General features: G+C 37.3%; 1 protein-coding gene across 1 annotated transcript in view; it reads left to right on the forward strand.

Moving 5' to 3' along the window:
• EDIL3 (EGF like and discoidin domains 3) overlaps window positions 1-26531 on the forward strand; it is a 270698-nt gene that overhangs the window by 162346 nt on the left and 81821 nt on the right. Inside the window, exon 5 of the mRNA XM_090131571.1 lies at window positions 2783-2896. Within this exon, the coding sequence (XP_089987697.1) occupies window positions 2783-2896 (114 nt within the window). The remainder of the gene's footprint in view (window positions 1-2782; window positions 2897-26531) is intronic.

The raw sequence follows: 26531 nt of genomic DNA on the forward strand, positions 1-26531 counted from the left end.
CTAATCCAGTTTTTTCATGATAGAGTAATATACTTCAAACAAAACACTGCCATCAGTGCAATTTGACGTATGCACAGAATATCAATTAGTTATACTGCTATACACAAAAGTATCTTAAAGTCTTTAAAAATGTTGCAGTATTTCTTTATCCATTGCAAATCTACTTGCAGTAGCTTTTCTTCCCGTAGCCACAAAGGCAGCAAGTTTAATTTTGGAATAAAAATTGCCCTTAAAAAATGTTATCTCTTTGGAGTGTTTTACTGAAAACTGATTTGATTTTGCCAACTTGCATCTCACTAAAATAGCCCACTTGTCACTCTGGGTTTGTGAAACAAATATTCCAAAAGCAGTAAGAGAAGTAAAAAGAGTAACTGAGGAAGCTAGAAGGCATTGCAGCTATGTGCATTGTGCGCTAAAAAATTAATATTGGTTCATACGCTACCCCAGCTTAATTCATTCTACACGAAAAGGTGCAGGAATCACTTGTTTAATTTACAGCAAATTTTCCAGTTTGAAAGGTACACAGCTTTTAAATTTGCAGAAAAGACTTGAGGAAATTTCCCTGTAGACATGGCAGAATCCAGGGGAAACTTGCGTATTAAAAAATTGGATTTTTTGTACATAGATTTCGAGTACATGTGAGAAATCAAATTGAAAGCTCAAAAGCTACATACTGAACTGCAAGAAGACAAGCAACTTTGCTGACAGAACTGAATTCTTCCTCTCCTACATTACACTGGATTTAGCCTTATTACACTGGATTTAGTACATGGAGCATACTTACTTGGACCATACACAGTACTTGGATCTAAGAGAAAGAGTTCTGTTATGTGCTTCTGATAGAAACTTGCTCAGAGTTTGTGGAGTCACATATTAAAAACTGTGCTCCCAAGGACTGCATTGCAGCTTGGTGCTGTTCCTGAACATGTACCGTGACAAAGATGTGGCTTCAGGATCAGGCAAAACCCAAGCAAAGCTGACTTGGAAACCATTTCTGTACTTGTAGAAGGACCTGTCAGGTAAATGCTAATCTCAGTACCAGTACACTGCAACACTGGCATGGTAAATCTGATCTGTCTCTTTCCATACAAGTTATCAGAGAGGTCATTGAGCTTTCCCTCACCTACCCATACTTCCTCCCTGTCCTTTTAGTTGGCCTAGAAGCTTCTTGTTGTAGTGCTGAGTGCTCTAGGGGTCCTTTGAGGCCAGATAAAGGAAAAGCCTTGCTGCTGCAACTGCAGATGAGGGACACAGAAGGTTCTGGGTCTAAGATGCCCACTTCCCCCCGTATTTACACACTTACCTGGCAGTGGTACCAGTGAAGCTCTCCTGTCCTCTCTGTGTCTTCAGTTGCCCATCCTGCTCCCTGCCCTGTCCCAGCAAAAGCATTAGTGCAGCTGTGAGATGAATCAGAAGGGGAGGCTCTGCCCTGGTGCTGGCTGGGTGTCCCCAGTGGGGCTCACTGCTCACACAGTGCTGGTGCAGGGACAGACAGGTGGGTGGGCTGAGTGCTGCCCTGCATGCCAGTCAGTCAGCTTAAAATACATGGGAAGCTATGGACCTTCTTTAGTTTGTACATACCAACTCAAACCAGTCTCACATTTTGGAGACAGAAGCAGGTTCAAGAGGATCGTAAGGAATATTTGTTCATTTCATAGGGCATTGGACTCACCAGAGAGTGGAACTGATTTCTCTCATTTGAATGTGTTTATTTTATCATATTTCTGTGCTATATGACTGTGTGCTTTATCTCAACAGCATCTGAAATGACTGTGCATACTTAGTGAAGTAGAATTATAGCACAAGCTGAAGGTTGCTTTCATGCTTGCTGTTTATGTTCTCTTCAACAGTTAATGAAGCTAGTGTGAGCGATCATATTTTCAATATTTAATTATATACATTGGTATGGTTATCTGAGACAGTAATGCATAAAATCCATACTCCTTTCTAAGTCTTAGAATTCTCTATGTATTTATTTTTATTCTGTAAGAATGTAACTGAGAAATACCATCATCTTTTATGTCTATTTATAATGGCTGAAAAATACTATATTGCATTTTAGAAAAATAATCTGATATTATATGTATGGTTATCATGTTGAGAAACACAGGGAGGTATTCTGCAGCATTAGACACACAGTACTGAAAAAAGGAAATTCAAGTAAAATTAATCACTTTTGTGATTAATCTTTTAATCTTCTGATTAATCACAAAAGTGATTATCTTTTGAATTTAATAAAATTTGCAAGTTTTTAGATCAGGCTGTTATTTTCAGTTTGCTCACCAACTCATGCACAGGAAGAAAATTTTTTAGACAGTTAAAAAAAACAAGTCAATTAGATATTTAATGAATTAAAATGAACTTAGAGACATTCTTAAACGGCATCTGTTAGTAAAATAGTAGAGCAGCTGTATTTCTAGAAGCTGAAAGTAAGTGTTGCTAATGATGCTCTGTTAGGACTAACTGAATTTGTACATTTAAGGTCAAGCTGTGATGTTCTCTGGAAGTTGTAATGCAAATCCCCGAGCAAAACTCCTAATTCTGCTGTGTGATGGGACATAGTAAATCTTTTGTAGGTATAGGAAGCTAGCAAACTTAATGTGAAATTGTTTTCACTTTTTTCCTAGAATCAGCCCTGTTTAATCACACATACTGACTATGTTAACTGGGAAAAAGAATGAATGTCTTCTAACTTTAGTGTATAAAGACTGTTTCTGAACTTTAAAATATGTGTTTATTGCTTTTTTTGCTAATCTGACATTATTTTGGTGACTTCCCACAGATATAAATGAATGTGAGGCTGAACCCTGCAAGAATGGTGGAATCTGTACAGATCTTGTTGCCAACTATTCATGTGAATGTCCCGGTGAATTTATGGGGAGAAACTGCCAACAGAGTAAGTATTGCCATGAGTTTACGTCTCTTTTAAAATGTTAGGATTTTCCTTCACAGGAACAACTAGAGAATGCTATAGAAATGTTTAACTAATCTACATATGCATAATTGTTAAAATAGTAATGTTATTCTCCTATAAATGAAAGAAATTTAAGAGATCTAATCTGTCAGGCATTGAAGTAAAGCATCAGATATGATGGAAATATTAGCAAAACATAAAATTATTCTATGAGTCAAATGGAAAAGAGTCTGTAGTATAAAGAAGAAAAATGTAAACACTGACTCATACTGAGGGTTAATCTATGCAAGTATCACATCTTCAATAGTTCTTGTTAGGAAATACCAAATACTGTAGAGCAGGGCATAGGATATTTTCTCTGATTTGTCTCCATCATTGTCAGCTCAGGGGAGATCCTGAGCCTGATTGATTGATTCAGTATCTGAGAGAATGACCCCTGAAGGCTTTTCCTCCAAGTGCTTGTTTGATCTCTATTGAATTCATTTACAATGCACTCTGGCAAGGAATACCACCCATTCCACAGAAGTTAAGCAACTTATTTTGTTTGTTTTGACTTTGGCTCTTACTTGTTTTAAGTAATAAAAAAGGTATCAAGCAAGTAAGGGGCTGACCTGAAGGAAGGACATGTGGAAGATGGATCACTGCTTTACAGAGAATTTACTAGTGGATCTACTCCAGGATCTGTGTTGGGAACACTTGCACGTGGTTTTGTGAATAATATTAAAAGTTCATTATAAAGATCCAGTTCCTAAAGCTGAAGGAGGAATCATTTACATATGAAGGACAAGGTAATCTTAGAAACCAAAGTAACAAAGGTAGAATAAACTGTCATGTTGCTAAGTTCTTTTCTGTGCTTGCTCTGGGAAGGGGTCTACATATGAAGCTACCACCAATCTGGTCATCGACGGCATCATGGAAGGAATGTAAGAGATGTGCTTTGAGAGTTAAGACAAAAGTAACGTGTTAAGTTTGTAATCATAAAATAATGTGAAATACATATATTCAAATATTTAACAATGGAAATAATGTTTTTACTGGCTGTTGACATCTGAACTACCACAGTTGAGGGAACTGCCCACATTTTTCTACTACTATGGCACTATTCACAAACTTTTAGCATTCATCTGCTTATAAACTAGCTTTACCACCGGTAGCATTAAAAAACAGTAATTTTTCTTTTCAGAACACCAGTATTATTGTGCAGTATAACAATTCCTATTGGTATCATTGTAAATATCCATTTTTTTCATGAGAAACTTAGTTATGCCATTATACTAATTATGTAATTACAGGTAGTAATTACACATTCAAATTACACCATTAGAAAATTACGCATATTTACAGTAATCATATAATTAAATACTGTTACACTAATTATGTAAATGACTGATTGCTGTCTCAGAATTACCTCACAGAGCTCAAGGATTGCTTATCCACATCATAGAACGTGTGAAGTAACCTGGATAGAGTAGAAAAAAGACAAAAGTATACTCTGCACTCAGTTTTCCTGTCATTGCAAGCCTGTGCTACAGGATGTTGTTTCAATGGTACATTAAGATTTCCATATTCCAGATACTGGTGCTTGGTTGTGTTACTCATCAACTTGAAGTAGTTAGATATTTTTCGTCCATGTAAAATTTCATTCTCATTTTATCTTTTTTAAATGCACCACATTTCTCTTAGCTATTTCGCTGCTAGCCGTTCAGGCATATGTGATGCTAAAACTAGCTACTTCTTACTGCTGGAAATCACAGCAGGAGGCACAGTCAAAGTAATGTGAAATACAAAAGCAGTGATGGCTTCCAAAAATATTTAGTTGTTCTGAAATAAGCTTATCATCCTGTTAGAGAACCTTCACTGAGCATCCGGTATTCACAAAATTTGCCCACAGATGTTCTATGACAACAGAATAGGAAGATAGCACCTTTCCCCGTGCTGTGAAGGAAAACACTAAACAGTATTAATTGCACTTTACCTTCTACATTTCTTAAGGCCTCAGCACTCTCATTTTTACAACTGCATCTTCTGTTCTTATGCTCTGTAAACCCATTTCTTTTTTTTGTGCTGAGTTCAGGCTCTCACTGGTGATTACCCCCATTAAAGCTTTTCTTTGTCTTCAGTCACTAAAATAAGTACTGGTTCCAAGACTGGGCCTGAAGATTTTACTTTCAGGATCACAGAATTCTCTTGCAGGCAACAGGAAGCCATTTGACATTTGTTGATGTCAGATTGTTAACATTACTCAGTATAACTCTATGCTGTTAAAATAGCCCATGTGCAACAAATAATTTTGTGTTCAGTTGTTTAGAAAGCAGAGGGCATCAATGGTGGACACATTGCAACTCTACCACTGTGCTTGTGGAGATGTATTTTGTTGATTGCCAAGCATTTTTGCGATTAAAACACATGGCAAATTTTCTCGTGCTAGTACTTCAAATTTATGGGTTAAATTTGTTACTGTAAGTACTTTTTACGAATGCTATATTTGTATAATGTGCCACAAAGCTTGTTGTGCAGTGTATCTTCATGGCGTTTTACTAGTTTTTTATGTCTTAGTACATTGACATATTTATGCCACACTTGGTAGTCTTCTGCATTCCTCTCCATGGAAATCAGAGCAACATTTTTTTTTTCATTTGAAAATCTATCTTCTTTCTGTGTTTTCCATATTGAAAAATTACCTGAAGATTTGGCAGATTTAGACACAAAAAATCTTTCAAGGCTTCTGTTTACATGCATCATTATACTCCTGGACTAGATGACCTGTGATGACTTCTCAGTGTCATACAGATTATGACCTTAAAGTGAATCAAAGTTTCCTGTTGCTCTCTTATTATATTCACTAGATAGAGAAGTTCTTGTAATTACTAAATAATTCCAGACATTTCTAAACAGATATTCAACACTTTGAAGGAAGAAGTACAAACATACCATACCCTGTCTTTAATTGCATCATACTGTAAAGTAGCAATTCCAGGAGAACTTAAACAAAGCAGCCCAACTGCTTCACCTCTCTGCCTGTCTTGGTGTTTCTGTGGCTGCTTTTTCTGGGCTGCCTGTTTGTATTGTTTCCCTAGCAAAACTTGACACAGGAAATTAAAAAATAACGAATGAGCCACGTCAGTTTCTTGATCAGTGAACTGCTTCACTATATAGGTACTGAGCTGGTACAAAGGAGTGGCAGGGAATGGAGCCTGGGCATAAAATCAAGACTTAACACAAGCTGAAAATGTTAATCAGACTAATGAAGGGAGAAAAAACTATTCTTTAGTTCAAGACAAAGGCAAGAATTTACCACAATTTTTTATCTCTCTTGTTTTATTTCAAAGTTCTTAATATTTGAAAGCTAGAATTTTCAATTTGTTTGCTCAGCATACAACAGGCAAAATTTCAGCAAATAACATACCTTCCTGTTTGCCATTATGTGGAAAAGTTCAGTCTTGCTGCATGGAAAAATACAGAGACTGTATCTCTGTATGTGTAAGGGTATGTGTACATACCTTATGCCTTTAGAGAAATTCATACACTTCTTAAAATGTGCAGGGTATATAACTTATCATTCGTATTCTGTCCTTGCTGGTTTGGGGAACAGTGTATCACTAATCTTAGAAAAACATAAGAATGGAAGAATTTTTGTGTCTAAAAGAACTGCGTTAATTTAATACAAAATTAATGCTAATGCTGTGTTTCTGGCCTCTTAGGATAGTACAAGGAACTACTGGCAGAAATATATTCATAGCCACAAGAGGAAAAACTTTTACATGTTCAATATGATTTTAGCCCATGTAATTCTGCACAATCTCTTATCTTTCATGTCCTTTTCTTTCTTTTAAACTCACGGTAAGAATAGAAATTATTTAAGAAGTTAAATATGTACTGAAAGACAGATTTCAGTAGTAACGATGATGCTTTTTATATATTCTTAACTATTTCCTCATATCATGGACAGACTCCCAATTTCTGTATTTCCATTGGACAAAAACCCTCTTAAATCTCTTGCTGAAACTAGTGAGATTTGCTGAGGCTGGAAACAAGGTCTGGCTGGCATTTCTGTGCAGCACATTGGTATGAAAGTGCAGAGAAGCAGAAAAGTTACAGAAATAACAGAAAGCATTGTTAAAAGTGGAATGTTCTCCCAGGCATTTCAGTGACCTAGTGAGAAATAATAATCAAACTCTAACACATTTAATATTGAGTCTTCAAACAACAAAGCGGGCTCTGGCCCTTCTGCTGCTAATGTTCTTTGTCCAGCCATCCTGTTAAGATGCAAAGGTGTGCAAAATCCAGCTCAGTGGATCAGAATGGTAGCTCTTCCTTTCAGCACAATGGCAAAATGAGACTGAACTCTCAGTGTTTGATACTTAAACAAAATCCTCAGTCCTATGCCTTCGGGTACATTTTCATCTTGCTGCTGTTGTACTGTACAGCAATGTCTCGCTTTGAAAGTTCATTTCTCAAAATCTAACTTTGATTAGGCAACAAAGGACCCAATCTTTACTCAGACACCTGTCAAAAACTCATTGTAGAATATTCAGACAAGCCCTTAGGAGCCAACATTTTACCCATTTAATCATATCCTTGCTCCATGACTCACACAGTGCAGAACTAGCTTTTAGGTTGTGTCAATAACTCCAATATTGAAGTCAAAACCATTTTCAAGAAGCTACAGCTTGACTTTCTGACATCCCATGTGAGCCTGAACCAACTTGTGGTGAATTTCTTGCCACATTTCCTTGCTTAAACATACTGATGTGCTTTGCTGAGGCACTGTGTCATTCTTTACTTCTGATGACTCCCAATTACTTTCTGTAAAGAGGTGAGAGGCTGCACTGGGGCCAGTGGTTCCCTCTCCTAGTTGACTTCTGCCTTCTGCTTCTTCAGCCTGAGGGAGAAATACAAATCCCCCCCCCCCCCCTTTTCTTTAATGTTTTGCATTACTAATGTTCACAGAAAGTAAAGAAGGAAAAATAAATGCACCGTTTGTTCTTTTATAGAAGGAATTCTATATGCATTTTTATGTGAGGCAAAGAGTATGACTGCGTATTTTAGCATTTCTAAGCTTTACAAGAAAAATTACAGAATAATGTTGTTTTCAGAGTAGCCTCTATAGCTCTTAAGTTTCTGGTCTGGTCAATATTGCACATTATTCAAGTCCTCATAGAAGTAATATGATTTGCAAGTAAAAAGTTGGTACACTAAAAATAAATAAAAGCTAGGCTGCAGCAGAAGAAGTCAGCTGAAAATAAATCATCAGTTATTTTGACCAAAAAAACCCTTTAAATCTATGTAAAAACACATTCAGTAACACTACTAATGATTATAAATATCGGGAAAGAACAATCCACAGCAGCCGTAGGTTCAACAAAGTTGCCAACAGCCACATTACTATTTTTTTCTGTTTCAGGCACAAGTTCAATTGCAAAAGTACTTTATTTCAAGGCTGAGTATTTATCACAAATAGGTAATTTATTCCAAACTATATTCACCATCAAGGTTGGCTTGACATATGAGTCAGCCTGGTCTCCTCTGTTGCTACCCTTGGTGGAACAGAAATGAGCAGTGAGAGTAAAATCATTTTTAGGGCTAGCCTCATAATGAGACTGCCTTGAAGACTGCAGTGGCTAACTAATGGGGTTCAGGGTACATTTTACATAAACTTCTCAAAAGCTGGAGACTTTAAAGTTGCTTCATGTTCATGAGATTCATTTGGTCTTGAAATTTAAACCAAACTGTGAGAGATGAAAACCCACATTAACTAAAGAGAAAACAGAACAAAACATTGTCACAAGAGCCCTAAATGAAATAAAATCTCCAGGCTCAGCATAGATCCCTCCTGCAGTTTTCAGAAGAAGAAGGAAATGTAGTATGCTCAATGATCAACTTCCTGCTGAGGCAAGATTCACGGCTCATGCTGCTTTAGACAGATGGAGAGTCCAGCAAAGTTCCTGTTCCAGGCACTGGTGCAGTGATGTGTGAGATATCAAGGGGGAGAATGAGTGATGTTAGTAGGTTACATCTATTTTAGGCCCTGACCACCACCATGTTACCTTTAGATGCTCTGAGGACTTACAAGGAAAGAAATGTAGAATGTCGCCAGTGTCTTATCGTTAGTTGAAAGAAAATCAGCATGTGGTCATCACAACTTGGTGTGGGTCTGGCAGGATCAGCAGCTGCATTGCTTCTTAGTGCCAGCCCTAGCAAGAGAAGTTTTGGAGAAACGCATTGTTGAGAGAAAGGCTTAGTATCCTCCTATCCTGCTGCATGCTGGCTGAGACCTAGAAGAGTGCATGTGAGTTTCTGAATCACAGTGGAATTACAGATTTGAAACTCACAAGTATCATACAGGATTGTTACTTCAGTAAGAAATGTTGATGGAATTACTTTTACAAAATAAAAAGCACAAAGCCTTGTGCTTTAACCAGAAGCTGTTTTCTGCTATTAATGCTAGATGTCATTTAGCTAGCTTTTGTTTTGGTGTGGTTACAGACAAGAACGGCGTGCAACTTAAACCCTTTAAAGCAGGTGTACAAACTATTTTTCATTAGGGATTCTGCAAAATCTGTTTGATAAAGCTCACCCACAAGTTTGACTTTCCCTTGTTGGCAAATCTGTAGATGATGGCAATATTACATGCCTTCACTAAAGATTAGCTTCAGAGTGTACTCTGAAATATTTACATTGTAATAACTGTAATATATTGTTATTCTATAATATCTATTCCAGTTTATGTGCTTTCTACCGAAAGCTAATTTTCAAACTCTTCTGTTCCTATTTTATTCAATGCATTTTATTCATCCTTTTATTGCGATTTCAGTTCAGGCATAGCATGAAAATTATCCACGTTGTAATTCATTACATCTGAGTTAGAGGAAAACAAATATTTCTGGGAAAAATCTTCCCCAGTATTCTTTTAATGCTAAAAGCAAAATTGAATCCTCTCATCCATTGTGTGCAACTGTAACTCTTTCTTTTACTTCTGTATAGCAGAAAATTCCATAAATAACGTTACTTGTGAATTTTTCTGTGATTGCTGAAACCTCTTTCTTTTTTACTTTCATTTGACCTCCTGGTCCTTCCAGTCTATGAAAATAAAGCCACTAAATTGTATCCTTGGATTCCATCACCATCTACATCACCACATGGAAAAGCCTTTAAACTCCTTTCTGTCTTTCACAAGATCTTTAAATTTTCCCTTGGGAATTTCAGAGAAATGTCCTTTAAGAATGGCAAAACCTCCATAAAAGGTACCAGCAGGAAAATCCTCCTCTCCCAAAGCACATGATGGAATCCCTTCAGCTTATTCTCATCTGTGCTGATGTTGGTGCTGGCTGTTTGACTCAGTTCTCTATAAGCAGGATGGGGAACAAGTTATATTATGCCTTTTAGAATCTATGCTTTAGTGTTAGACATACAAATATAAATGCTGGAAGTACAGAATGATGGAAGTAAAGAATGAAATGTAGCATATGTATGCTACATATGTACCCCTTCACAAATGAAGTTAAATTTCTCCAGCTTTAATTGCATGTTGCCTTAAAGATGGAATCATTAATTTTTTATCATGTTTATTAGCATTTAAAGGCAATCTTGTTTTCAGACACCATTATAAAGTGTAACAGTGGGATGTTTGTTGTTCTATACGGAAAGCCGATTTGATAGTGACATCTGTATCAGCTTGTTCCATCTGCAACAGAGAATCAGACCTCAGCGAATTCACCAAGAGAGCTGCCTAAGTTAGCCAATATGAAATGTTGAGGAAAAATGTGATTTTTTTTGAAGAGTGAGAACTGCACCTCTCAACAGTGTTTCTCCACATGAGAAGTAATGCAGAAGAGCTTTTGCTCTTGGGATATCACTACACTGGTCTTTGGCCCAGAAAGGAGCCTGGGAAAAGCAGATTCTGGTCTATGATATAACTGGAATCTTTTATGTATGGTGGAGCACCTTCAGAAGAAAATATCCACTTAGGCTTCCTGCAAGAGCCTCAACTCAAGCTGCTTTGCTTTCCAGGCTGCAGTTCGTTCTTCTTCATGTAGTCAGATACAAAAGCAAGTCTGCTGAAGAGATAGTGCAGCTAAGTGTGTACATTCCTCCTTCTTCTGTTATACGGTTTGTTTGCTTTTGTTCATTTGTTTCTTTGGTTTTGGTGAGGGGTTTTTTTGTGCTGAAATTAGGTTCTCTTCTGTCAGACAGGAAGCTGAGAAACAGAGTTCCTCCTTCTCTGTCAACCCTGCTAAGTTAGCTGATCAGAAGCCATCATTGCAATGCTGTAGTGCACATTTATCCAAAATAATTTCAAGTCACAAGAAATTTTACACAGAGTAAATGGAGTAACTTATGCAAGACATGCATTATGATGTTTCCAAGGTCATGTGAGCACTTTGGGCTGGCGCTGAGGAAACAGAATGAAGAAGTTACTGTGATTTTGAATTGGGTAACTTTGGGAAGTCATAAAGAATAGATAATAGCAATGTGATGCAACACTGAAGTTGTCAAACAATTTGTCTATATTGCAATGTCTCTTGCAATTTCATTGTTTAATTTTGTAGTTTGATTGGGATTTCTTAGTGCTATTATTGTTAGCACAGTAGGGTCTCCTAGCTCTTTCTTGGCCATCAAGAATCTAATGTATCAAAATGAAATTGTAAATAGAACTGTGCTGGATTTTACTGGCTTTGCCTTTTGTTATAGGATTTTGTGATTTTTTTCTCTTTAGTCATTAGTGAAAATACTTTATTAATCTATATCTTTCAAAAATCAAGGCATTTTGTGAGAAATTTTACTCAAAAGTCAAATCTTTTTTTATGCTTTACTTACGGAACAGGAAAACCTAAGAAATACATATTCTGATGTCTGGGTGGTGTTTTCTAATACCTTCCATCTCTTCTCTGAGCAGATGGAATAAAGAAGTCGTCCTATCTTGTGGCTTCACTGACCATGTTTCTTCTGAGGGATATCATGAAAGAGGATGTTTTTCCATAGTTTGTCAGCTTAGAAATACAATCCTCTTCTCAGCAGTTCCCTGAGAAACATTTTTATTTCTCTGTTATATTAAATTATTGGATAATTAGGTTTTCTACAGAATGCTGAGTAAACAGCTTATAAACCATATTAAAAGGAGATGCTTTCTGAAATAGTAGCTTTTTAGCATCTAATTTCTATTCTTAATTGAACTGCTATACTTATCCATTATGTATGCAGTGTGTTTTCTTGGGGAGTAATTTTTATATAGACTATTTACATGAATAACATAATGGATTCTTAGCTAAACTTCACTACCATTTTATTGTTAATTTCTTATGAACCTGTGGGGCATAATATTTAGTCAGAAAGTTCAACATTCTGGCTTACCATCTTGCCTCTGAAGGTAGCAATGACATACATTATTTAAGGAGAGACTGCAGGTTTGTGCACTTGCAGTCATCTGTGGCTTCATATCTCCTCAAGGTCAACATTCCTGCAGTAGGAACATCAGAGGGTGTGTTCCTGGCAACTCTCTTTAGTGTCATCTATAGACCTATAGTGCCTGAATATCCCTAAATCCTCTTTGAACCTGCTGATCCTGTGTGTGCCTCTAGAAGGCTTCAGAAGATTTCTACCCCAGGTAGAGAAGTAATCTCTTTTATACGTGTTGAAGTGATTTCCAGTGAACTTCAGTGAGTGCTTCCTATTTCCAGTATTGTGGATGTGGTGGAATAGTGGAATAGTACTGCATTCATCTTGTCCATGCTTCTGCAAAGTTCAGTCAGTTTCCTCCTAAGCCTTTTTCTCTTCAATTTGTGAAGTTCTGGGTTTTTATTTCCTTTTACTAAGACAGCTGCTGTCTCCCTCTAATCACTTGAATTGCTGTTCTCTATACTTCTAGCTCTTCATCTTCTTGAAATGTAGAAACTAGAACTGCACATGCTATGTGGTCATACCAGAGTTTCATTCACCAGTAAAATAATACTCTATGCCTTGTTCTCCACGACGAACATTTTCATCAGCTTCTTTTTGGCAGTAGCTGTAGCTGCTGTTCGAGCCAATAACTTCAGATGACTCTGAGATATCTATTTTGAGTTGTGATGGCAGTTTCCAAGTCCAGTATTGAGTAGGCAGAGTTTAGGCTTTTTTTTTTTAAATGCAGTATCTTCTGTTTGTGTACACTGAGGTTCATTTGACACCTTTTTCGCCACTCATTAAATTTTTTATGTCATTCTTGAGCTGCTCGCCATCAGACTAATATTTGAACAAGAGAGCTTAGTAGCTCAAACTTGATAATTTCCCTATTCACACCTTTCTGTGGGTCACTGATGAGTAAAAGTGCTGATCTCTGGGGGATTCATCTTGAAAGACTGCTTCCTGTTCTTTAATTAGATTTCAGTCTATGGAAAGACCATATCTCCAGGCAAAAGCCTTTGATCTGGAACTTTTTCAGATACTTTTGGAAAATCCAAGTATGTTATTTACACAGTATCCCCTTTATCCGTATGCAAAATGCCACAATTAAAAAACTCCAATCAGGTGAGGCAGCATTGTCATTTATAGAAATCATGCTGGCTCTTTTCCAGCTGACTGTCTTTAATATTTTCCTTAGTGATCTTATTCTCAACTATAGACTCAGCAGATTACGAGATGTAGAAGTAGACTCATCTGTCTGTAGTTCCCACAGTGCACCCCAGGGATATTATCTGCAAATCGGAATGGAACATTGATTTATTGGTGTAGCTCTGTAGAGTGAGGTCCCTAAATCTAGTTTCTTCACCTAAGCACAGTTCCTAAAAATACTATGTCATGAAATCACATTACCACTGGAAAAAGCAAGTGAGTGTTAGTAGATGAAAAAGCTCCAAAAATCCTTTTGCTTCTGCTTTCAAAATCCTCAGGTCACCTAAGAATTTCCTAACTTTATTTTCACACTGCTCCCTCAACAGAGAAGACTAAATATTACAACCTTATTATAAAACTATGAACAGAGTATTTGGTAATGAAAGCACATGATTGTCACTCAGCAATAATGACACTGTTGAGAAGCAGAATATAACATCTAATTTCTTCATATTTGATTAGTTCTGATAGACATTGCTTATATAATGCTTATAAACTGTGTTGACCACTATGATAAGAGTAATGTACTGTGGTTGGCTGCGGTGCTACATCAGCATAAAAAGCATTTAATCTCTTCGGACATATCAGCAAATAGGTAGCAGTTCTTCCCATTACTGTCTGAAAAGCTTTCTTCTGTTGCATGCAATATAACTAATCATTTCATTTTCATGTCAGCTCCTAGAGATTTAAAGCTTAACACAACATCATTTGGAAAGTTTGCTTGTCTGGAAGTGTCTGTACATTCATTAGTTGATACTGATGCAAAGTGGTAAAGATGTTGCCTGTGACATACAGTATTTTATGTGAAGATATGAAACAACATTAATCATATTCTTCACTTCAGTGCCTAGTACAAGACTAGCTAATAAGAATTAGAATCACACTTAATAATAATATAAATGATCATAGGCCAAGAAAACCCATTTGGTTTAGTTTTAAATCTGAGAAGTAAACATAGGAAGGTAAATGTTTTCTGTTAATTGTATTTCAGAACTGAATAAACTTATCAGACTCAGGCAAAAACTTGCTATTCTACTGGGTAGTTCCTAATCACCCATTTTATATTTATGTCTGATAATTGTTAAAAGCTGTCTGATATAACTGTCATTCCAGTCTACTGAAGTGCAAAATAAAATGGCTTTTTGTATATTCTGTTTTATAGTATAATCTTGCATTGTGATGCCCTAAAAGGAGAGGCTTATGGTCTGGTACCGTGTCTCATTGAAAGTGCTGATTAAATTCCTTCAGTGGGAATGAAAACATTGATTCGGTCTTGCCCATAGGATTTGTTGACAGAGAAACAATTAACATGAGTTGCTACAACCAGGTTACTCAGTTCCACACAGATCAGAACATTGGATTGTGGAAAAAATTCTTGCTGCATAGAGTAAGCAGACTGATTAGCTGAAGATTGATTGAAATGGCCAATAGGCAAAAAGTGTGTGACATTGAGCTTGTGATATGTAACCGTATCGCCTCTATGTTGTACCCATCAGAAACCTTCATACTCCAGACCAGACTAAATACCTCAAATTTAAAGCACTGCTTCACTTAACCTATAGATTCTTAGCAAGAATAGATTTATAGCTAATATGGATGCAGTACTACACCATCCCTTTTGGGTGATTTTTATATTCATATTAGAGTTCTGCAAAGCTTTAATATTTAAAAAGTTAGTGTTCCATACACAAGCCTTACAGAATTTAGTATTCATTCCAAGTGAAAAATCTGCTTCTGTAAGGGAGGAACTGCAGAGGGCTTAGGCTTTGCTAATGTTTAAAAGTGGTGTTTTAAGAGATGGGATAAGAAGCTAGAGCTGTTAATGGGGGCAAAAAAAAAAAAAAAAAACAAAACTGTCATAACCTTGAGAACAAATGAGATGTTAGTAAGAATATGCTAGCCATAAGAAAGCAAGCCAGTACATTTTAAAAATACATATGTAGGAATATGCCTTCTGTGCCTGTTAGCTGCAGCTGCACTAGTGCACACTGTAACAAGTGCTCCTGTGTACTGAAACCAAGCCGTAAGTTGTTTAATCAGATAATAACCTGGGGTAAGTGACTATCCTTCACATTACCTTCATACAGTAAGTTTTCCTCATGCAGATACGATGGAAATAAATTTAGTTTAAAAAGCCAGAGTGTTTCCTGTAACTTAAACTCTTCTTTAGTCCATCAAATATACATGTACCCACGTGGTCTGCCTACATATGTAAAAAGCCAGGTCTTCTGGAAAATGGGGAGTATCTCTGACTAATTCTAGCTTATGAAAAATGAAGGTGTAAGCTCAACGATTTGAAATTCTGCTGTCTTAAATGTACTGATTATCCATGCAGCTCACTAAAGAAACGTAATTTGGTATAGGAAAACAGGTTTTCCTACAGATTTTTTTGTATGCCAGATAGTATTTTATCAGACTGTGATTAACTGACACTGAAATGTATAGATATTTTATTTCACCGAGAAAAATATGGATAGCAGACGCATTTGTATAAATAGTGTTCTGCTTACGAATGGCTTCCAAGAAGAACAATGCTAAATCAGTGAACAATTTATTTATTATGATTTCACATAGCATTGCACATTACTGGATAAAGTGGAGTACTCAGAAGCAAATCCCCACCTGCTGTGTGTTACTAAGTCTCCAAAGCCAGCAATACTGCTTCATATTATTCCTTCTGAGGAAGGGATCCTCTCTGATGGTCTGACTTTTCAGGACAAGAATAATGATCTGAAAAGAACCTGAAGTACAGCTGTTCAGAATCACAGAATCACAAAAAGGTTGAGCTTATTAATGTCCTCTGAAGATTATCTGTTCCACCCCTTGCTTAAACAGGGACACCTAGAGCAGGATGCCCAGAACCATATCCTATTGGTTTTGAGTATCTCTGTAGTTGAGGCTCCACAACCAGTGTAAGCAACTTTTTCTAGTGTTTTCCTGCCACTGGGCACCACTGAGGAGAGTTTGTAACCCCGTTCCCTTCTCTTTGTTCCCTCTCATCAAATATTTATACATGTAGATACGGATTCCTGAGTGTCTTTACTGAAGGTTGAACAGTCCCACATCTCTCAGCTTCTCATATGAAAGATACCTTGGTTTTCACAGTCCTGCACTGGACTCTCTTCAGTAAGTCCATGTCTCTTTTGTATTGGAGAGCCCAGAGCTGGACACAGAACTGCAGATATATCTCACCAATGTTTAGCAGGGGGGAGGGATCACCCCCCTTGACTTGGTGGCATTTCTCCTCAGCTAGCCTGGGCTAGATGAGGACTCCACTGCTGTGTGGGCATGCTCCTGGCTCAGGATTTACTTGATATCCACCAGGATCCCAAAATCCTTCTTTGCACAGCTTCATTCTGGCTGGTCAGCCCTGGTTCCCAGGGTGAGGACCAGGTAAAGATGTTTCCTTTATTGAACTTCACCAGATCCCTGGTAGCCCAGTTCTCTAGCATGTCCAGATTCTTCTGAAGTCCAGCACACCCATCCAGTGTATCAGTCACTCCTCCCCATATCCTGTCATCTGTCAGCTTGCTGATATTGCACTGGGACACAGTGCTTGGATCATTAACAGAGATTTTGAACAGCACTGGACCCAGCTAGGAACCCTGGAGTACATCACCAGTGACTTCAGTTATAATAAATGCATAAGAGTGACTTGACATAAGATTACTTACTTCACTGAATAACAGAAATCATTATTAGAGTAGCTCATTTGTTTCCACAGGTGGCATAAAGAGCTTAACAAGCTAGTTCAGGGCAGATCTCTAACTTTCAGATGGCTGAAAGTTATCACAATGGTCATGTGAATTGTGACCCTCTACTTGGCTTTAGTTGGTTATCTTCTTTATAAATACTTTGTTTCCTGTCTGTGTTGAAAAGAAATGTGAATAAGAAAAAAATAATGGGAAGGACCCATGGAAGAATCATAGAATCATGGAATAATAGAAAGGTTTAAGTTGGAAGAGATGTTTAAGATTCCAGCCTCCCTGCTATAGAAGGGCACACCTCCCTCTAGACCAGGTTGGTCAAAGCCCCATCCAGCCTGGCCTTGAATGCTTCCAGGGAGGGGGCATGTATCCACAGCCTCTCTGGGCAAACAGTTCCAGTATCTCACAACCCTCACAGCAAAGAATTTATTCCTAATATCTAGTCCAAATCTACCCTCTTCCAGTTTAAAGCCATTTTCCCTTGTCCTGTTGCTACATGCCGTTATAAGAAAACACTCCCCAGCTTTTGTGTAGGCCATTCTCTGCCCAATCTGTATTTGTGCTTGGGATTGCCCCAACCCACATGCAGGACATTACATTTGGTCCTGTTGAATTTCATGAGGCTGGCATGGGCGCACCTCTCAAGCCTGTCCAGGCCCCTCTGAGTGTCATCGCTTCCCTCTGGTGTGTCAACTGCACCACTCAGCTTGGTGTTGTCTGCAAACTTGCTGAGGGTGTGCTCAATCCCACTGTCTGTGTCGCCTACAAAGATGTTAAAGGGCACCAGTCCCAGCACCGATCCCTGAGGAACATCACTCGTCACCACTGGGTGGTGAGCCATTGACCACAACTCTCTGAGTGTGACCATCCAACCAGTTCCTTATCCAGCAACTGGTCCATCCATCAAATCCAATCTGGTGACCAGGATGTTGTGTGGGACAGCGTCAAATGCTTTGAACAAGTTCAGATGGATGACATCAGTTGTTCTTCCTTTATTCACTGGCACTGTAACTCCCATAATAAAAGGCCACCAAGGATGTCAGGCAGAGTTTGACGTTGGTGAAGCCATGTTGGTTACCTCAAGTCACCTCATCTTTATTTTCTGTGGGCTTTAGTAGGGTCTTGAGGATCTGCTCCATGATCTTGCCAGGCAGAGGTGAGACTGACTGACTTGTAGTTCCCTGGATCTTCTTTTACTTCCTTCCTGAAAATGGGGGCTATGTTTCCCATTTTCCAGCCATGACATTTCAGATATGATGGATAGTGGCTTGGCAGCTTCATTCACCAGTTCCCTCAGAACCTATGCATGGATCTCATCGGGTCTCATGGACTTGTGCAGCTTCAGGTTCTTTAGGTGATCTCAAGTCTGATCTTCACTTACAGTGGGCAGATCTTCCTTCTCCTAGTTCTTAACTTTGGTTATGCATGTATATATAATATTATTACTGTTATGCTATATAATGTAAGTGTATATTTTAATGTTTTTCTTATGTTTAAAATACTTGATGGAATAACAAATATCAATTTCACTGTACTACATTGAAGTATTGAAAGACTTCTTTTACTGTGTATACAAAGATTGCTCTAAATCTTCATTCTGAAGTTGTTCCACCCTAATAAAAGACCATGACCTTTAAATTAATTCTGTATTTTTAACATGGCTTTAAGCCCTGATTCTAAAAGCTGTTTTACATGAATATAAGGTTATACCTACATGAAATGGCTTCCAGAAACAAGATCTAAGTACTGTTATCTGAATTTCCAGTTATTAAAAAGTCAGATGTTTTATAGGAGAATATAGAAACAGCTTAGAGGCCATGAGAATTGCCATTTCTGGATAGACAGATTTAAATAACAGCTGTTTTCATGCAGTTCACATACTTTACTGTAGTTATTGCTCATATTTAGCCTATCATTTCAGCAGTGTATTGCAGGATAATCCCACATTTTTACTTCTTTCTGAAGAACGTGTATTCCATCATAATGTCGAATTCTCATTAGTGCCACTGGTAGTTTTTAAATGCTTTCCATGAATACATCTTGCAACTAGTAATATTGTCACTTCTAGGAGCAGTTGCTGTTCTTATGAAGGGAAAAGAAAATGCACAAAGACAGGAAGAATGTCTCTAGGCAGCCAAATGAGATTTGCCACTTGAAAAGCACATACACTTCTCCTCTGTTGAGGCAAGGGAACATTCTCATTGTCAAGATGGATTTCAGGAATGCTAATTATGTTGAAGTTCTAATCCCATTGATTTTCATTGTAGACCTGCTAGAAAAAAAATGCAAATTGAGTTTCAGTGTAACTATATGTTGTCTTCCCAGTCTTAATTCCAAGAGAATGTATTTTTTCAAATTTGTTCTTTTGGAATTGGCAGATTTTTAGTAAGGAATCATTAAATGCCTATATGTATATATATATATATATATGAGTCAGGCACTTCACTTAAATTAGTAGCAGTTGGTTAACCATTAAAAGAATAAATAGGATCAGCATCTGGTTCCTTTAACTATTTAAGAGAACTAGATCAGAACTTCAAAACAGTCATCTGGTCCGAATCCAGATATTTCACTGCTACCAACAGAATTTAAAAAAGCTATAAAGGAAATCAGTGAGATTTTCTGTTCAATTAACACCTGTGAAATTACCGTTCCTACCAGTCAGCGTGACTGCGAGAGTGTGCCTCTGTGTCAGCAGGTTATTTCAATAGAGAGAATATGAGCTTTCCAACTGGTGAACTTCATTTTACAGCGCTGGTGTGGATATTCTTTAGCTTTCACATATTTTTCCCAAGAGTGCTGACAGATCCTGAAAATGTAGATTTTAAGATATATTCATGTACCTCATTTAAAGAAATTACTAGTTTTCCTAGTGCAAGTATGACAGAGAAAAAAAACATCCTTTAGAATGAATCTAGGAAGAAAAGGAGAAAACAATACAGTATAATGTGTGTGTCACATATCTGAGTTTTTACATATTTGGTTCCTACTCCACAGACAAACAAAGACAGAAACAAATATAGGAACAAACAAACAAATTAAGGGGAAAAAAAAAGAATTTCATTCAAGACAGATAAATGTAAATATAAAGCTAGAAAAGTGTTAAAACAGTTTTCTGTTTCCTTAAAGCAAGCTGAAATTCTGCAGAACTCAGTGGCTAATTGGAAAATTTTATGCCAAACCTGAGGAAGGGAGAAGTGCATGGATTCAATGGATTGCACAGGGTTCAATAACAAGTTAAAATAAGTATTTTGAAACACAATTAGGTTGCTAATTTCATTTTTATATACTTAAATTATGCTTAAATTAGTGATTCACTGTGTTCTCTGCCACAGCCATTTTCTGTGACTAGAAGCAGAGGAGATTCCACCATTGCACAAGTCTCCTCCACATGCAACTGCCCAAATCCATACCCAGAAAAACCTTGAGATTGGTAAATAGAACTTGGAATCACAATTTCTCAACCTAGGATTATAAAAAATAAATTACTGTTATATGAACCCTAGGGGCTATGATTTCTCGGTCTGCCATTCCTTAAGAGAAAGCATGACCACATATCAATTACTTTGTAGAGCAACTTGAAAGTTTCTATGAATTTAACTTTCATAATAAATATGAAGTTTAATTTTTGTGATTTTTTTTAGCGTTTCTGAATAATTTCTGGTTTATTTAGATTAATCTTAGTAGTGTTTAATTGGCTATGTTACTTAAAAACTGGTAGTGCCATTGCTCAAATATAGCAGAAATGTCATTTTTCAACATGTCAACTAGAAATACAAAAACCATTTTTCACATAAAGATTAATACATAAACAAGAGCCCTGCAGAGGGGTTTGACAAACTTAATGTTCCTTTCTACAGTACAAGTTTGGTTTTTTGCCTTCTCTTTTATGAAAAGTCATGTTCCTGTTTGAAAACAAATTAAATGTAATACCTATTACTGCATGGTTGAGTAATTAATAGTACAAACTCAGAGGAAGCATTTTGTATTTGATAGTGAGATACTATGTGTGTCCTGAAAGAAATCACCAAGGAATGATGGTGGATTTCTGCTGTGGCTGTAAATGGGTTCTACGCTGCAATGTTATCAAAGTTCAGCTAATCACTCTACTGGTTTATCTACTCTCCCTGGATTTTGGGTTGTGCCTCCAGTATTGCAATAACGAAGAGTTGAGGAAAGCCATGCTCCCTCAATCCTTGTGTTTGACTATGTGTTTAACATGCACTGTGGCTGCTTGGCGTCCTGAGGTACAAGAGAGAACAATGAAAAGAGATTGGAAGTGCTTTCAGGTAGACTAAAGGTTATTGCCAGAAGCATATCGTGTTGTCCATGTCTGTGGAATTAGGACAAGAAATAATAGGACAGCATAGGGAAGATTTACTTTGGCCTGCAGTCCAATGGCAAATGGGATTGTGAAATATATGTTCCTGGAGCTTTTGAAAAAGTCATTCAGCAAATATTTGTCAGGAATGGTATGGATTAAGTTTATGTGACTTGAGATAGAAATTCTCATCTGAAGCCTTATTTTTCAGTAACAGCCTATCCACAAACAATGTATCTTCATTGTAGAAGTCTGCTTTCTAAGCCAGTTCCATTAAAAGTATCTTGAATATGTCTAGGAATGCTATTAGTAAAATTAATGTTATGAAAATCAGAACAAAACAGCCAAAACTATCTCTTCTCTATACATTTTTTTCTGAGTACTACTTTGCAGATAGGAGATTCTGATATGTACTTACGTGCGTCGGTATCAACTGGGAGGGAATTGTTTTCTTCAGTGTCTGGTACGATGCTGTTTTAGTTCTAGAAGAAAAATGGTGCTGATAGCACACCGATGTTTATTGTTGCTGCTAAGCAGTACTGTACAGAACCAAGCCATCTTCAGCAAAGGGCCCAAGGAGCTGGGAGGGAACAGAATTAGGGCAGCTGAGGGCCAAAAGGATATTTCATACTATATGATATCATGCAGAAGGAGATTTAAAGGGAGTGGGCGTTCATTTCTCTGTTCTGCTGCTCTGGGGGCCTAGCTCAGCATCAGTTAGGGTGGTGGGTGGTGGGCTATTGCCTGTGTATCATGTGTGCATTCATATATATGTATGTATTTGTCATAATTATCCTTCTCCTTTTCTCTATCTTAGTAAATAGTTTTATCTCAACCCATGAGTTTTGCTTTTTTTTTTTCTTGTCTTTTTAATTCTCACTCCCATCCAGCTGGGAGATGACTGTGTGGTGCTGAGACATCTGCCAGATTAAACCACAGCAGTCATTCTGGCATCTAACATGAATGAAGGGTTGAGGTAACAGCAGATCTGAGCATGTTAACACGAAGTGTTGTGGTAGTTTGATGATTGCTGGTCACAATGTTGATTTTTTCCCTATTTGTGAAGCTCTTTAAGAGTCTTCTCATGGAACGATATTGTGTAGCTCCTTGCTTGCTGTTTATTTTTCCTGCTGCATTGTTTGTCATCCCTCGCGCTTGAATTAAGGTTTTTATTTTGCTATGGTATAAGCATTGGCTTATATCATGGCAAAATTGGCAGCTGAGAAACAAATGTTCCGTGTGTATTCAGCACTGAAGTCATCTTTGGGCTATGGAAGGCATATTGTTGATACTACTAGTTATTACACTCTTTGCTTTGTCTCTTCGATCCCACTGGGAAGGAGAACTGAGCAATTGACTGTGGTTCTTAGCCACCTTCTGGGTTAAACTACTACGTGTTTGGTCAGAATAAAGTCTGAAATCTGAGAGGTGCTGCCTTTGGTGGTGAGTTGAAGTAAATGTTTAGTAAAAAAAGGAACAAGCACAGAGTAGTGGTTCTCTCATCCATCTTATTTTCCCAGCTTCTAGCTGTTTAGGAACTTCTATTTCAGGGATTTCCTAAATTTGAATGCATTTTCCTTCAATTTTACACCTGTTGGATAGGTTTGCTTTTTAGACAGTTCACAGATGGCAGTTCCCCAGATATTAATCTCTGGGCCTTCTATGGAGAATCCACATACCATTCTATGCAAGCAACAGAATAAAAAAATCACCCAACTAGAACTAAACAGATCAGTCCCTGAATACAAAGCCTCTGTTTCATACACAGAACTATAGAAAAAAATCCCTAATACTCTTTCATTGTCTTGGCCACCTATTTCAAAGACTCCTCCACTAAGATGAAAGATTTTTCAGAGTGAGTTTCGTGTAGGAGATCATCTGGTGGTTCATCATGACAATGTGAATCTCAGCTTGGGGGCTATCAACCAGCATAGGAAAAAGTATATTTTCAGAGAGCCAAAGCTTCTGTGTGGAACCATGCAACAGAGTGCATCAGTGTGAAGCTAGCTGTTGGAGACCATCATATTCCTCAGGCCATAAGAGTGTCCACTGACACATCTCATAGGAAGGGAACTTGTGTGTCACAGCAACCTTTATTCCAAAACATTTTATGTAGTACTTGAAGAAAGAATTTTTATGGTTAACATGTCATGTTGTGAAAAAACAAGCCATTCATAACATATGAATGGACAGACTGCTGAATGGTTGTCTGTATTCATCTAGCTAGCTCCTATAAAAACGTACATAATAATCCAAAGAGAGCTATCCTTGACAGAACAAACTGTGCAAGGCTGTGTGGATGGCATGGGGAACAAGAAGAAGAAGCTGAAGGCTGAAACCTGGATTTCATGGTGAGGAACTTATGCATGTATCAGGTTTATTTACTGCACTATCAGAGGTCATCTGTAATCCCATTGTCAGGATTTATGTTTAGCACAATTACTGTGCTATGCTAAGCACAGCCAGAGTAATCTCATTCCAGAAAATGAGGAGCTTGGAGAAAGACAGGCTTGCAGATGTCAAAAGCAGATTTGTTTTCTGCATGCCTTCAATTTTGCATCTGTTTGTTTTGATGACGCTAGGTAAAGACAAACCAACAGAGGAAATGAAAGCTATATATTCAGGCTGCAGAACCAGACATGCTTCATTGTCAATAACAGAAAATCTTTTTCTTCCATTTGCAGAGGCAAATTCTCAGTTTTTCAAGTAATTTTTAAATCCTTTGGAGGTTTTTTTTAATTTGTGGACTGACATAAATGTAGTTGTCCCAATTAAATATACTCAAGCAACATGTTTACCCAGTGCTTTCTGCTCATTATGTCCTAGAGTAGTAATTTTTTATCTTGAAATGATTTCTCCTTCTCCTCTTAAGAGTGGGAATAAGTGACATATCTCCTTATTATGTCTTTAGAGATACCAGTGATATCAGGTCATATTTTCTTTTTTCTTCTTCTTCTTCTTTTTTTAATGTGCTATTCCTCTAAGAGATTAGTATATAAACACAATACTCATCTTTAATCTGAGGATCAGTTTGAGCCTGATACCCGATGTTTATTCATCTCATCTAATAATTAATTGCTTTGTGGTGCAAACTGGTGTATTTCAGATCTCTTTGAGATCATAAAAGAAATCCTCAGGGGACTTCTATAGCCCCCTAATGGTTTGTGGGGATTTCTCAGAAGAACGAAAAGATATAAAAGAATCCTTAATTTCTCCTGTAATGCTGTCTTTTCTGTCTTTCACTAGATCTATGTAGTTTATTATACAGCTTTGCACTGTGTCATCTTTATGGACAGTGGTTTGTTATGGAATAGGTCTGTGTTAAATGAGATTAAGAGAATTATCAGTCAGCCTTTATTTACTGAATTGCAATTGCTACTGTAGGATTAAAAGCAATATAGTGCAAGTTAGCATTTTGTTAATAACATTAAAAGTAGATAGTATTTTGCTATTTAATGACATTGAGAGTTCCAGATGACAAAATATTCCTTGAGAATCTGTATCATGAACCTGTCACACAGCTTTTTTAATTGCTACTATTTGATTATTTTTTTTAACTTTCTCACATCAAGTTGATTGTCATACCCTAGTGTACCAGAATTAACAGAAATGGTTTTCTATTTAATGACTGACATTGACCAGACTGAATTGTACAGTCACTGCAGTGATATTATTACTCCCTTGGAGACTGCAGTTTGCCAAGCTGTCATGATTTTTGTTAAATGAACTGTGGATATAATAGTAGCAGAGATAAAACAACAAAATATAATACAGCTTGTACCTGTCTGCAGAAAGATATATCTTAGTTTGAAATAAAAGACAAACAATCTCCAAAGGCTGCATTTGCTTTTGTCCTTCATTGTTAGTAGTCAGTGGTGTATCGCAGCCGTGAAGCGCTAAAAGGAATAATTGCTATCTTAACTTGAAGAAAAATACTCTTTCTGCTCCAAATATCTTCACGCAGCAGCTAGTCTGTAGGCAGTTAGTCACCGATGAAGCATATTCTGATGGCATCAGAAGCAGGTTATACAGTTCAGACTTTTCAGGCAAAGTAAATTTCTTGGGAATTTAGAATGTAATAGCCTCATTACAGCTTTTGGAAAGAGACAGCATGACTCGTAAAGTTATTGGAGTATTTGGTAAAAGTTAATGAGCATATGCATAAGGAAAGTCCAATTGTTCCGTAGTATTTGAAGTATAAAAATGTTTTCAGATGTTCCCTTGTAACTGATAACAGGGGGTAAGTTGACTGGTTTTCTTGTAGAATAATGTCTGATTAATAATAAAGAGGAAAGGACTGGCAAAATGGGCAATGTTAACAATGCAAGTAGCTTACTTGTTGAGTTATAGCAAAACCACTGCAGAAGTTCCAGATGTTCAGTATCCTTCTAGATGAGCTAGCTAGCTAAATGTTGATTTAAGAAATACATGTAGCATTAATAAAATGTACTGAAGAGTTTTTAGAAGATCTTGAAATATCAGTTGCTGTGGCTATGAAACAGAAGATTAAAGTCAGTGTTGTCAAGTCCAGGTAAGACATCTCAAGAAGGCAGTCCATTACTATGTATGTGGAAGTATCTGATGTCTCAGAAAGTAGCTACAGGTGAACTTCCTCAAGGCCCATCTGTAAGACATGTACCTAGGAATGTTTGTAATTTGTCAGCACTGCTTTGATCATAAGAGTAGGGTTGCATTGCAAATCTTACAGTTTGGACTTTAATCAAACTTAATCACAAGTGCTCACCTAATGAGTATGATCTAATGTCATTCAGAGTGGGGGAAAAAAAAAAGATTTAAAACCAGATCTTACTAGTATAAACTTATATATTACATTGTCAGAAATTATTTAGAAAATATTATCAACTCAAATTATTATCTATCTCAGATTTCTTACTCATTTTCACAGAATCACAGAATCACAGAATTGCCAGGGTTGGAAGGGACCTCAAGGATCATGAATCTCCAACCCCCCTGCCACATGCAGGGCCACCACCATTCCACC

This window comes from Phasianus colchicus, chromosome Z (genome assembly GCF_987193195.1).
Source record: "Phasianus colchicus chromosome Z, bPhaCol1.hap1.1, whole genome shotgun sequence".
Taxonomy (NCBI): domain Eukaryota; kingdom Metazoa; phylum Chordata; class Aves; order Galliformes; family Phasianidae; genus Phasianus; species Phasianus colchicus.